The following is a 15,247-nucleotide window of genomic DNA, read 5'->3' as shown; positions in this document are numbered from 1 at the left end:
AATATTTACTGCAAACATCTTAATAGTAGTAATTTTTACAATGCAGAGTTAAGTTAGTGTAAAAGAGCAAAACTTCCGATACTGTTTGATATAAGCAATGATATTTTAAAAATTATTTACATTTCATGTGGCTTATTCTTGGGCTAGCACCACAAAAAGCATTTCTCTTGTCAGTAATAGATGCCTTCTCATATTCAATTACAGTATTGGAAGAGAAAAATATTAACAATATTGTAGGATGCTGAGGCCTTTTAAAGGCAACTGAAAGAACCTTCCACATGCAGTTGTTAGGATGCAGGACTGGAAAGCTTATTAACTTGTTTGCTGGACCTGAGCTGTTTGTCTTTCACACACAGGACTGTTGCTGTCAACCTCCTGCACTCTGAGTCCAGACAGCTCCCATAGCCCCCAGGATGCACACTGGAGTTTGGCCAACCAATTCTTTTGTTCTGTTAGCGACTCTACATTTTTAATTTCCCAGACCTTTTCTTAACAGCCCAACTCTCCTGTTATCCTGTATTGTACAGAAGAGTATATGTGAATCTTGAAAAATGTTCAGGATTTCAGCCCAAACAGCAACAGAGGAAGTAAAGGGTAAATTAGCAGTTTTACTGTATCAGTATGTGGTAGGTAGCCTATCCATCTTCTTGAATAATTCATATAACCTTAGAAGCATTGGGAGAGGTTATAATCTTTGGACGATTTAAGACGTTTTTGGCTGAGGCAAGACTAAAGCCCTGCCTCTCTGCACCATGCTAGCACCTCTGGAGGAGAATTTGAGAAAGCTACCCAAGATTTTTTGAGTGAAGCCAAGGCAGTACAAGTGCTTCTTCCTAAAGCAGAGGAAAAGTTGGAACGGTTTTCCTCATTCAAGAAGCAGAGAAAATCTTACCAGAGAGATAACCCCAAGAGAACTGATTGAACTGAATATGAAAAGAGAAAGACACAGCTAATAAACTGAACTGTGAGTGGTGGTGTTTCCTCAGCAAGCCAGACAAGGACAAAAGGAGGAAGCCAGCTATAGTGTTCACCAGTCCTGATGAGACAGTGGCAGAGTGCTGTCAGAGAATCAGAAGGATGCAGCAGCAGTGGCAACATAGCAAAAAGCATTCCCAGCCCATCTGTGATGGAGGATGATTGAATCCTGCTGGGAAAAAATGTAGTGACTGTACTGGGAGGTTGTAAAAACCATGGATGGTTTCTGTTTTGACTACACTAGTGGAAACCAACAACAGCAACAAAGGGAGACAGGACAGAAATGAAAAAGTGTTGAAGGGGTTCTTTGTTATTACACTACTGCTCTTCATTCCAACACAAGCTGTCCCTTTAACTTTAAAGAGAAGTTACAGCTTGTTTCCTGTCTGACCATCTCCTTCACTCTCCACAAAGCACAGGCCTATATGATGTTTTGGCCTCAACACAATATAATTTTTTAAAAGAAACTAGCCAGCCTGGTCAAAGGAGAAATAAATTAAAATTACCATTTGTTACAAAACCCAGACAGTTTAGTGGCTAATGTGCTGACTGGGTGGAAAGAAGAGACTGACTTGGGGTCTGTAGGCTTAATTAGCTTCACACCCAGAACATGCTGTTACATAAGCCAGAGGGTAAAGAGGAAGAAGAAAAAATTAAAAAGCTCAGACTTACATCTGTTTGAATGATGCTCCATGCATTAGTTAGGCCAATATTTCCATCTGTCCCGTACAAATGAAGCCCTTTCTTCAGATCCCGCTGAGCATACTTGTCAATCTAAAGCCAACAACAAAAGACACACAACTTAAATTTGCTGAGTACCACATTTCAGAATGAAAGTGCATGTAGCAGGGAGATGTTGAACAATGGTCCTATACTGAAATGCATATAAAGTTAAATGACATTTCCTAAAGCTTTTCTGCAGTAGAGCTGGTATCTATTGCAGGTATCGCCATTTTGCAAAGAACATGAGGAGTTCTATTCTGAGCTAGTGTTCATGTCTTCTATCACACATCTCCAGAACATCTTTTCCCTTCTCACTTAACCACAGAAGTACTATAGAGAGGTTAAATTCAGTTCAATCACTCATTTTTTGCAAATGAGGCCTATATATGAAACCATTCATCTACCCATAGCATTTCCTTTTAGTTTAATATCTTTAATTGTGACCAAATACCCCTCAGCAACTTCCATATGGTTCCTGGAAGATCAACAGCAGCATTAGCAATCTACTGATGCTCTGAATTGGCCAGTGTATCCCACTTCTTACAGAAGGCTGGACATAGTTACGTTGATGCAGCAGGGAATAAGCAACCCAAAACTCAGGACAGACAGGATTTAAGAATTTGCTTACTAAATGGCACTGCTCTTAAATAAATACTTTTTTGTTGATTTATTGAAGGTACAAAGTTCTGCTTTAGAGGCCTTTGCAATTGAAGATTGTGCTTTCTTGTTGAGAGGCTCTGCTGGTAAAGCAGGCTATTGTTGGATCCATTGGTCACCACCAGGTAGTATCCAAAATGATTGCAAGTGCCTCTTTCCCAGTCTAACCATACATACACATTTCTACAGAATCAAGCAAACACAAAAAAGGAAGTAAATAATACATGCATATTCATGGTTTTTTTTCCGTTGTAAATGAAAAGCACTGAATAGTGCTGCTCAAATGCACTCATGGATGCTTGCCTGGGTGCTTGTCAATGTTAGTGGTCTGCTTGACATCAGAGGTATAGCAAGAAGGGTGAGAAGACCTGTCTCATTTTCTTCTCTATCAATCTGCTATAAATCTGACTGCAAAATACAGTGCCACTCTGAGATCTTTGCACTGAAACAGGCAAAAAGAAAACCAAAATTAAATTCAAAACTTGCTTCATAGGGACAGTCTCTCCCATATTGGACAACAGACAGATGTGGCATATTCTCTAGTGACTGTCTCTCTGACATTAGTCATTCCAGCTGAGGAGGCTCCAAAATTAAGTAACCAATGCTAATTTTGAGTTAACAGAGGGAACAAAGGCATTCTGCTTCTACCATACACTCAGATTTTACTTTAGCTTCATTCAATCAGAAGTGTTTTCAGGTGCTCCTGGAAAACAAAAGGTGTATGCAAAGCATATTCCACAGTGTAAAAGAAGAATTTTCAGTTCACTAAATCATAACCACTAAGGGGTAAATGTAAAGTTACTCAACAATATGACTCCATGAAAAACTACCACCTCAAAAGTTCATCATGTCCAAGAAATCTCTGCTCTATGTGCAAAGGGTTGTGCTTGGTGTCTCCAGTTCTTTTGTTTTGTTTCCAAAAGTTTACAACCATCAAGCTCAGCCACTAATCAAATAGCTTTGAGACAGTACAAGAAAGGTGTACAACTTATTCTCAGCACCTTAACTGTCATGCAAGCACTTTCTCATGGATGACTATCTTGAACAGTAGGTGCTGTGCTCCCACTGTAAGTATAATGTAAGTGGCTTTTGACTTTATGTAGAGATAATACATAGTCACTGGTACATTAATTAGGTAACAAAATCAAAGCTGAAAGCTATCATTAAACTGGGAATTAGCTCAAAAAATAACAGGCAATAAATGATAAACTTATATGTGTGTGGGATTTCCTAGCATTCATTTAATAATTGGACTGAACTGGGTTTCAGCTCTTCACTAACCCTCAGCTCCCTGTGTCTCAGCTGGACCTGCTGTGGTCTCAAGCAGAGCCATCAATTAGGATGGAAGGGCATGGTTGTGTTGCTAGTCTGAGAGAAGCTTTGAAATGTAGTTAATGTCCTACAGAGGTAATGAGGTAAATTAGCTATTGAAAAATTAATTATTATTCAGAAAGGGACAAAGGTGAAGAGGAACAGCAAAGTGCAGGTGGCGACAGAAATCTATCTAGAAGATCTATTGCCTTGAAGATAAAAGAGAAAGGTGAATTTGGAAAATTAATTTATCACACCTGAGAAAATCTGCCCTGTAAAGTGAGAGAGCTATGCATCAGCCTATGGTTCATATCACCACTAATCTGGAACAAGGGAGATAAGGTCAAATGAAACGGTGATGCTTTTCTGAAGGGCTAATGCCATGCTACCAAAATGACACAAAATGCAAAGTTTGCACTTCCTCACTCAAATTTTGCTGTGCAAACAAATGCAGTGGCTCAGCATGATAATCCCTTTTACTGGGGCTCACAGGCTGCCTTTGCTAATGCAATCTTCATATCCCTTTTGAGACCAATAATAATAATAATATCGTGATAACAATTTAATAACTTATGATCAACATTTATGAAGTACTTCAAGATCAGGAACAACATTTTGTTAGTACACATGGTCTCATGAGATTGCCTCACCAAACATTCCTGCTCTTACTTGTACCTGGAGAAGATGCACTAGCAAGGAACTTGCCAAGGCAAAATGAAAGCAAGCCTTCTCTTCCTCATAAAATTAACTACTTTCCTCTGCACAAAGAGTGCAAGACCTTTATATTAGGAACAAAACTGGCAACGGATTTCCATATTCCAGAAACTGAGTAAACAGCAGAGCATTACTCAAGAAAACAAGCACTGTGACCAGGTCTCTCACTGGTATCTCAGAAAGCTGCAATGTCAAGTCTTTTCACATCAAGTCAGGCACATTATATGACTCGTTATTATTTGTTGGTTTAAAAAGAATGTGCCTGTTTGAATCTTGCTTGGAAGAGGCACAAGCTTTTTATAATCCCACACCATGTGTGTGTCTCATTTCCTTACCTCGCTCATCTCTGTGCAGGTTGCAAATTTGAAAGTGGCACATGCATGCTATGAAACAGTGTCTCCAGATTTATTTAGTTTATTTCATGTTCACTGACATGGGAAGGTAGCTGAAAATCTCACACAGTTTTATGCATCTATACACACACACAGAGCTTTATATTTAGTTGAGTGATTGTAAATGTAGGATTTTACATAGTTCTCCTTTACTAAAGTTTCTAACTGATCTTCTAAGTGTGCTGTGAATGCACCAGAGTGCTATTCTCTGAAGAGTAGCTCATTTTAAACATTTTTTTTACAGAGCTACTCCTTGAAAGATTCATGGTCTCCTGTTTGCTTACACTGGTGTCAAAATAGTCTTCATCATCACGTAGAAATAACCTTGTACAGCACAACTGAGTCTGTGGCCCTTTGGCACCAGGAGAAAGGGGAAAGAAGCATCAGCCTTAGGTCTCCTGTCACTTGTGCCTGCAGCTGAGGTGCCAGCACAAAGTTGCCCACCATCTCTGTCTCCCTTGTTTTTAGCTAGCCAGTTACATAGAGTGGTTTTTATTCATGTGTTATCTTGCGTGAATTAATCAGTCCTGACTCAGAAGTAGCCTTGGACTTCTAAGAGCACAGATGATATTAAACAGGACCACTTCTCTCATTCAGGCTGCAAGGTGCTCGGTGTCTAAGTGCAGTTCTATTAAAAGCATTTTGACCTCTGCTTGAATAACCTGCGTACAAGGTCATAAGATGGATATTTTTTCCCCTAATTGAAGCACTGCTTGAAGCTCTAGACATATGATTCCTACTGGCTTTGACCAGAGAGGGACAAGTAACACTCAACACATATTTGTGGAATATAGCTGGCAAATGTTCCTCTAGGTCATTCTGTTTACCACTAACCTTTGTTTCTTCCTCAAAATATTTTTATAATAGCAGAAACGTTTTATTGTGCCTTTATTCTAATTGTATATTTGAATTAAATGAAAACTCATGGAACACCCCCAGCTGTCTCTTCTGACTTCAATTTGAGTTTTCCAGAAAACGATCTTTCTGAAAAGGAGATGCTGCACCACAGTGATTCATCACGTCTCCTGACAAATGATCCCACCCAGCATTCACCAATCTGTCAGCTTCTCTTGTTTGTCTCTGTGCTACCAGTCCTCAGCCAGGCAAAATGTCTATCACAAAACAGGGATTGCAAGTACTATATTAAATATTCTGCAATTTTAACCTGCTGCATTCTCCCATACGCAAGCTAGGCCTTTCACAAAGCACAACTCTGTCTGGTGAAGAAGTAAAATGAAGGATAATAAAAACTCTCAGCAGGCAAACCGTTACTCTAAATGAGATGCCTACTTTTAGTCATGCGGAATACCAGAGACTTTCTTAGAGGAGTTTCTGAAAGGTTAGGCAGTAAGAACCTTCTGTCAACCTGGAAGTGAACCAGAGAAAAATTCTTTTTCTCCTTGGGATTCCTATGACTTCTGGCATCAAACACATTGAAAGCTTGTTCATGCTTAACAGTGTCATCAAATTGCAGTGGTGTTTCTACTAACAGAAGTTAAATGTGTCCTACTGCTCACTGTGGCCCTAATTTGGCTCTTAAATCTTTCATTGTTCTATTAAAAACTTTCTAAAAAACATATACTATTCTAAAGCAGACAAGTCATGTGCAGAGAGTTTCAGGCAATGAGGGAAACTCACTATTTGAACTAGAGAAGAGAAAGCTACAAGAGAAGCAGCAGGACTGGAGAGAAGCTGCCACAGACATCAGGAAAAGTGTCTGGAAGCAGCTAATGCAGCGAGAATGAGCAGGGGATCTGTCTGAGCCTCATCTAAATTACAACTGTGACAAAATATCCCTTAAAAAAGTCTTACTTAAGCCTGCATATTAATTCAGGCCAAATTAAAAAGTGGTTCCTTCTTAATCTGTATTCCCTCAAGACAGTTACTTAAGCTGTAGCAATTTACATGTAAGGCTTGCTTTACTGTCAGCTTTGTCCCTCATTACTTCAGAAATCCAGAGCCTCCAAGCAGAATCCTGGCTGGCTGACGAGCCCAGCTGCAGAAGCCAGCATCCTTCATGAGGACCAAGTGCTGTCAGACTCCACCTTGTCTCCTTGAAAAAAACAACCTAGAATAATTGAGGCCAAGATAAAAACTGTGTAACAGCAGCAATTACAAAACCCCTGCTTGGCACAGACACACTGAAAGTACTACATAAACATTCTGCACTGCAAAAACCCAGCAAAGCTCATAATTACTTCCATCTCTGTATTATAGATGGGGCATTGCAGTAGCCTTCTCAGTTCCTGGGGATGGTTTGACAAATCTCCCACTCTCGGTCTAAATGAAAGGCTTTGGAGTTTAGCTACTTACTGTTAAGGCATGAAACTGAAGTACTACTCCCTGAGAAGCCCAGTCCAAAATAACTTATTTTGCTGCTGAAAAGGAGGAGGACATGCTTTGGAGTAAAACCTCTTTGGCAAATAAGAAAGCTATATCTGTGTAGAACATAGGTGTTATCAATATTCACAGCTAATATGATGCAAGACTTTGATTAAACTGAAGCTATACCAATACTGAAGTGCCAAAGTCCTTTCACTGTCCCAGCACACTGAGAGGGAAGGTTGCTTTCCTGTAATCCTCTCTGGAAGAAAGGCCAAAAGAGGGCTCTTTGGCAGATCCTTATTAACTCCCTTTCAACTTGCCAACAGCATGAGATGTCACCTAGATTCTGGCATAGATTTTAGGCAAGAGCCAGAGGATGTCAGCAGAACCCCCAGCTTTCTAACCCGCAGGTAACTGGAGACTTTTAATTTCAAGCCTCAATGCTTCTCTACCACATCACGAACAAAAATTCCACCCAACAGGCCACTAAATTGGGCAAAACCTCTCAGCAGCGTTTCAACACCGGTAAGTAAATATTCCTGAACTTCCTGGTGATTGTTCTCTGCCAGAACAGGAGAGGCTGTAAGGAAATGACAAAAGATCCAATAGTTTCCCACCAGGCAAAACTTTTAATTTAATGCCTTGATAATCACTCTCTACAAACAGCAGGAAGTGGGAAATTGAATGTAAACAGAAAGTGCCTAATCTATAAGGTCATTTGTGGGAGCCCTCTTGCCTGCTAAGAAGAGAAGAGATTGATCGTACCAACAGGTAAGGCTTGTTTTAAATTAGATGTCCCCAAGCCTGTCTATAAGAAGTTGAGAGCAGTACGTGGTCTCCTCAGCACTGAAATCTTCCTTATACCATCTTCCTATAAATAGAAATCCTGTAAGATTTTATTAAGTAAGAGACATGGCATGAATTTTGCTGATGTTTGGTAGTTAAGGGACAATACTCTAATTTCTTGTCAGTGTCATGAGTGTTACACAGCATCTCTGGGATACTTTGCTCAGCTCTGTGGGATTCCCTCTTTCTCACTTCTTCCCCAAATATGAAACTGTAACTGTTTCCTTAAACTCAGCAAACCACTTGGTTAGTGAATTCTCTTTTCCTAGTTTGACTGCAAAAGTCAAACATTTTACAGATCTTCCAAACTTCAATAAGTGAGTTAAACTGCTTATTGGCTGTAGCTGTGTTTGATACCAAGAGAGATGCACTGGTACCGGCTGCGTAACTTCAGAGGGAAAGTGGAGAATACAGGAACAGAGGATCATAGGAAATGTCTGGGAGTGGGAAGAAGAATGAACATTTCTGAAACATGCTGGCTTGGGTCAACTGAGGTGAGGCCTTTCAGCTGTGCCATAAGCTTCCTACATAGTCTTAAAAAGTCACTGTTTCTCTTGTGTTTCTGTTCACTATTGGTAAGACAGGAAGAACCTGACTCTACTCATGCCATAAAGTTAATGATATAATTTGGAGCAGATATTTGAATACCAAAACCAAGCCAGGACATGAAGCCCTGTACAGAATCTGAGACAATGAGAGGAGTTACTAACGTGAGAGGGTAAAACTCAGGTTCGTTGGGAAACAAAAGGAAGGACAAGTACATCTTGCATTGGTCTGGAGCAGGCAGCTGGTGAAACTATTATAGTCTCCCACCATTCTCTGACAAGAACCAAGAAGTCGCAATAGTATTTATAACAAAAAGCTAATAAGAAAGTCAAAGAACTTGCATTTTTCAAATAATTTTTTCCTGGGTTCACAGTTTGTGCATACAATTAATGCAGTTTGAGTCATTGTCTTCCACCCACAAGCACCTGCTTGTGCTCAAAAGGAGGCATTGAGGCACCTGATGTGGCAGACAGCTGAGGCTGCAAGAAAGAAGCCACTGAAACATTCCTGTGCTATTCATACTATTAAAATTAATCCCAATAGCAGCTTTTGTGTTGCTTTGTTTTAAACAAGAGATCACAAGTATGACAAGTCACTAGGCTCTGCAACTCAATATTTTTCATGCAAGAGCAAATTCAAAAGTTTTCAGCAAACTGAACCTGATTTTGTCCAAATGATTCCTTTGGAACTCAAAGAAGAGACAGGCATTTTATCATTGTTCCACACAGAGTGAGTGTTTAACTTCCTATTACTGCTGATATAAGGGGAAAGTATGCTTTTCTGTGGCCAGAGAGGCCCCTGCCATCTAATTTGTCCTTATGCACAGCAACAGATGAATAACTTGTGCATCAAGTCCCCAAGCTTGTTTAAATAAAGTACAGCATAACTAGCTCAGAGATACAGGCTCAAAATGTTTAGGTGCAGCTATTCACACTCTTTGCTTGCACACAGAATGAAGCCAATAGCACAGCTGACTGCCTGTTTAAGAGGATGAATACATCCAGCTCTCTCTTTTGTGGTACTCTGTGCACAGGTACTTCCCAAGGCACATAGTCCTAGATCTCCTTAAAAGACCCCAAATCTTGTTTCTTTTTAGTCAACCTAGGAATAAAAATTTAAACATAAATTCTTGGCTTGCTGCTGCTTCTTTCAAAGGAGTTTGAATGCTGCAGCAAACATGGAGAAAGGGCTGGGTAAAACTAGTCAGGTAAATCAAATCAATTACATACACAAAAGGCTGACACTGCAAATTAATTCTTCTTGGGCATTATGCATTTTGAGTGACAAAAGCATCACCAGCATATTGGAGGAATTTCAGGTAAGTGAACACTGAAGTGCATGTTTTTTTGTGACATACGTAATTACTTATATAGCATTCAGGATACACCTTATGCTGATTCTATAGAAGGAACCTTTTGTTTACATATAAATAAACTCTTCAGATTATTAAGCTGGTTGGGAAGAATTGACACTAACATCCTCAACAGCAGTGACACCAGCAAAGTTAGCTGCCATCATGACCTAACATTGCCATTTCTTTTCCAGAATGAAACTTTCTTTGTAGTAGGTTTTTTCCATACACTTGCTCCAAAGATGACTGACACAAAAGAGCTTCTGTCCCCTTTCTCCAGCTACGCATTACACCAACTGCTGCTCTCAGCAATGCTCCTCTGTCTTGACACATCAGCCTTGTGTCACACACATTTGACAACCTATCCTCAAAGCCCTTGTCTTCGTCATGTGCCATCCCTCCTACTCACTTGAGTCATCTTTCCCCAGACATGGTCCTGTAAGGGTCATTCCTTTCCTGCATGTCCCAGTAAACAGTAATTTTGCCTTGATCTCCAGTGGCTACAGGACCACACCTGTGCCAGGGTGTGAAGACTCCTCTGACCTATGCTCATGTATTGAAATCCCATGTACATTGAACCCAGGCTAGCAGAAAAGGGAAATACCCTTTCTTTCAAAACGTATGCTTACATTGAGAATATTCCCAGGATATCTGTATTCAGCCTCTTTGCCTTCTTTTTTTAAACTTTTTTTTTTTTTTTTTTTAAGATAATTCATTTGTCCTCAACAACCATCAGTATAACATCAGATAAGTAAATTGAGAAGGATGCTAATTAACATGATACATGCTGTTGAGCCTTTGTTTGCCAAGAGACATGAAGGGTGGGTGGCATTTGTGTTTCAAGTGCTAACAACCTGTTATCTACATCTATACAGACCAAGAAAACCCAACCCAAACCAAACCAAAACAGCTACCTAGGGATGCACATGCCAATAGAGCCTGAGATCCAATTCGCTGCCACAAAGGCTTCAGGATGTGCAGAGACAAATCAAAGCAGGGAGACATGCCACTTTCCTTGTAGGAACTAATGACCACCATTCTGTGATTATATATTAGGCGTAACAGTGACATTGGACACAGACTCCTTTGCAAATGCTGTGAGCTGCAAAAGGGGACACCAGCAGTTGACTCACAGAGATGAAGGACTTGGCCATTTGCCCACTAAGTCATTTTCTGCAGCCATCCCATGGGATGAACCTTTGCTTCAATTATTTACAATACTCATTTACTTAGTTTAAAGGTGAATGAGAGGGCTTTCAAATAAGACAGAGTACTACTAAAATATCAGAGAAGGAAGGATAGAGAAGGCAAACCATACCTTATGCTCCCACTGTAGTAAGAGAAGATGAATTAATACCACAAACCATGTAAGTGTGGTCTCTCTGCAAATCCATTTACGCAAGAAACTTAAATGATAGAATCATAGAATCACAGAATACCACATTGGAAGGCACCACAGGATCATCTGGTCCAACCTTTCTTGGCAAAAGCACAGTCTAGACAAGATGACCCAGCACCCTGTCCAGCTGTTAGGTTCATTACCTCTTAAATTAATGACTTTGGTATGAAAATATCAGCCAAAATACAGAATTTGTCCACTGCTGTAAGGTAAATACATGTCCGAAAAATTCAAAACAATGACACCCTAAATAGATCAGGCCTTTGGTGACACCTGAATCAGGCTGGGGGCCATGGGAAAAGCACACAAACTCCCCACGGTTAATCACGGGCATTGGCATTACCATCTCTTGGTGGCAGAGCTGCTCTACTAAACACATATGTTGTCAGCTCCACTGGCAACTTATAACAACAAGTGGGGGAGAGGGCTGGTTAAATCATTTCTTCAGGGGAAGAAATTTTTTCTGTTTCCTTAGAACACGGGTAACAAATATCTGCTGATAAGCCACCTTTCTCTGTGCTGGAACTAAATGACCCATTAAAATCAAACCAGACCACTGAAGTGTTAAAACCTCTTACTCTGCCTAGAGAAACTTGTCTGGAAAGGGCGATTCTGTGGAAACAGATTGAATAAGCTGTGTCTTGCTAGATCCAGGGAACGTTAATCCTCAGAGGAAAGCGAGATTCACACACACCCTACGTTATTATTTTTAAGAAATGCTTACTCTGAAATTAACTCATTTAAAATAAATACTGCTGTGAGCAGAACTATCATTGTTCCTAGAGGGAACAGATGAGCAGGCAAAGTCAGTCTCACTACAGCAAGCTTTATGCCCACTGTGGGGTGATCTCTGCCCAGCCTGGAAGTGAGAGAAGGGCAGAAGTCACTCCAGAGAGAGAGAGCAACCAAATCATAGATCCAGGGAAGAGCCACAGGGCTTTGGAGGAACAGCTGACTACTTTGCAGAAACTCAGCAAGACCACTGGAAGAGTTGCCTGGCTTTATTTTGAAGAAAACAGAACTGGATCTCAGTAACCTTCTGGCTAAGCACCAGATAAGGTAATTATCTCCTTACCTATATATGCTTCCTTGAAAATATGTTCTTTTCTTCCCATCACATAGATGTGTACTTGCAGTAATCACAGGTTACGCTAAATGCCAGCTCCCCAGCTAGTAGAAATCTGCCTGGGTCCACTAAAATCAATTGAGTTGCTCACATTTCTAACAACTTGGCATCATCACATGGTATCTCCAGTGGCTCAAAACCATGTTTCTTTTAGGGTACATGCAAGCTTGCTAACCATTCCCTCTCCAAAACAACACCTCTGACACCATGGGAGGGAGTCCTGACCTTCAGTGACTGGAATTACTTTTTTTAATCCTCAGGTAAGCTCTTCAGTGGAGATATTATAAACTGGCAAATAAAATGCCTTGGAAAGCTAACTGATAACAAAAATAAACAAAGTGAATACACGCTATGAAATGCCTCCCTTGCTTTAGTGAAATAAACAATTGCAGCTCTTCATCGCACTCTATTGGAAACAGATTTTATCGTGAATGGAATGATTTGAGACTCACTCACTGAAAATGAATAAACTACATGGAGATTACTTTCCGTAATAACAGAAGACAACAAACTGTCAGTCACACTTATGTGGCAGAAAATGCAAGTTTCCAACAGGCCCTCTACTTCTAATAATGTCAGAAAAAAGCCACATTTCTCATTGTAAGCCACACAGGTTCAATCAAGAAGGAAACATGGTTGTTTCCCCATATGTTAAAAGAAAGATAAGTGACAGTATCTTCTACTGAGCGAGGTGCTGGAGGACTGTGATATTTCCATACAGAACAGAATTACATATGTGGCTTTTTCACATAAAAAGTGGCATTTACCAAATGAAAAGCAGACACCCCGCTAAATTCTGCTGTTTATTCATTATCCACCATGGATCATTTCACTGAGAAAGCATCCTTTACTTCACATGACTAACATTCTTGGATAAACTAAATTGAGTGACAAAGTTAAAAAGCAGCCTAATTGCAGTCTTCAGGTACCTACATGGAGAAGCAGTAGACGGCATTTCAATCTACCAGAAAAAGACATAATGAGAGTTAATGGTTAGAAGTGTAAGCTAGATGAATACAAGATAGCAACAAGGCATAATTTTAACTGTGAAGAAAAAAATATTCTCAGAACAAATTACTGAGGAATGAGGTGCAGTCAATGGTGTCTTCAAATCAAGGCTTGAGAATTTTGCAAAGTTATAACTCAGATGTAATTAGTTTGATGACAAGAATACTGATTGAAATGCAACGGACCATAGATGACCTTAACTGCTTCATCTGGTCTTCAAATTTATAAATCTTTCCAGAAGGCTACAAGGTTTTCCAAGGACAGTGGCTTTTTTATTTATGCCAGATTATGTCACCTGTGCCCTGCACCTTGAACTTCGCTTCAAACCCATCCTGAAAGAAAAGTTGACAGAAAATGTACCAGTCTATTCAGCACATTGCATCTTGGAGACTCAGGCATTGTTCCTTTTAAACTGGCACTGGTGATTTAGGGGCACAAATTCTCCTAGATCAGAGCCCAAGTTCTCTGAATGAGCTCCCTATCTGTCAAATCCACAGATCCTCACACACATCAACACTCAAAAGTGCTGGTCTGACTCTTGCATTGGCTGCTGCTGACTGTGTGACAAAGCAGGGCTCCTCTGGGAAATGTGTCATCCAAGTTATGGAGGCCAGCTGCTCCACAGTCACCATTCACAGGAAGCTCATTTCCCCTGCAGCACATTCACGGCATTCATCTTGGAGGCTGCTTTTCCCTGGCCTCACATGGTGCAGTGTGAGAAACTGCACGCAGCCATCACCCAGTACTGTGGCTGCGCTGGAAAGGACAAGCCTAAGGATTCACAGGTCAGCAAGATCTAAATTGTGCTGCCTTAACCCCCGTGGTACAGGCAAACACATTTTAGTCCCTCTGACGTGAAGTCAGGACTCCTAGATAAAAAGCAACGAGTGCTTTCATTATTATTTTCAGTAATTAATGCCACATGATTATTTTGTCAGTCTGAAAAGTTGAATCCTTCCCTGAGATATCGCAGCACAGGCTTGGCAGGGTGCAGCATCACCAGGTCCATTTCCAGTCTACACTCAATTAATACTCCTAAAGTTAGAGCATCTGGTTGAACTCCAGTCTACACAGACAGGGCTGTGTTGAACACAGAACGCAGCAGCAAGGGCCACTTACAGCCACAGACAATGCGCTGTTTGCTGCAGTCACTCACAATGGGTGTTTTAGTTTTGCAGTATCTTTCTTCTAGAGAAAGACCCTGTGCATGCAGCCCTGCTATTCAGAATCCCATTAACTTCTTACTTGAAAAACTCCCATGGTCTAAACTGTAACCATTTCAGAAAACATTGCACCATGATTAGCAGCAGCCATACTGCCTGCCATTCATGACTCAAAACACAGTAAAAGCTCACATTCACCCAGATGTGTGACACTTTCATACCTATTTCAAAACTTAATACATATCTAGACCTGGATCAATAAATCTCCTATGGGATTTAAAGATGTTTGGAGCAGGGACCACAATTTTCCTTACATGATTCTTTACGACTAAAAACAACAGTGGAGGCTCTCAGCTGTCACTGTAGTGAAAATAAAATGTATACACACAGAAGTGCAAAGTGCAGGGTTTTGTGCCTTGCAAAGTTTTTTTGAGGTACCGAAAGGCTGTGAGGAGTCCACAACAATACTTACAAACACTGGAAAAAATACTGTCAGCAAGAATGAAAAACTGTCTGAGACTTATTCTGCTGTTTATTCATTATCCACCATGGATCATTTTCTTCATTCTGTCAGGGTAATTCAAAATGCACTATTTGGCCAGGATGACAGACTGCACAACTTAAATAGCAAAGTCAAAGTGAATGCCTTTTGAAAAAAATGTAACAAAACCAAAGCTAATAAACAAACAAACAAAAAAAAGGAAAGATGGA

At 40.3% G+C, this 15,247-nt stretch overlaps 1 protein-coding gene across 1 annotated transcript in view; it reads right to left on the bottom strand.

The window, feature by feature from the left end:
* Nucleotides 1–15,247, bottom strand: part of TSPAN4 (tetraspanin 4) — a gene marked incomplete at both ends in the record, with an annotated part of 201,553 nt that overhangs the window by 11,497 nt on the left and 174,809 nt on the right. Inside the window, one exon of the mRNA XM_080344800.1 lies at nt 1,648–1,749. Within this exon, the coding sequence (XP_080200926.1) occupies nt 1,648–1,749 (102 nt within the window). The remainder of the gene's footprint in view (nt 1–1,647; nt 1,750–15,247) is intronic.

Source organism: Nesoenas mayeri, assembly GCF_963082525.1.
Source record: "Nesoenas mayeri genome assembly, chromosome: 5".
Taxonomy (NCBI): Eukaryota; Metazoa; Chordata; class Aves; order Columbiformes; family Columbidae; genus Nesoenas; species Nesoenas mayeri.
This window is presented reverse-complemented; position numbering and strand designations above follow the sequence as displayed.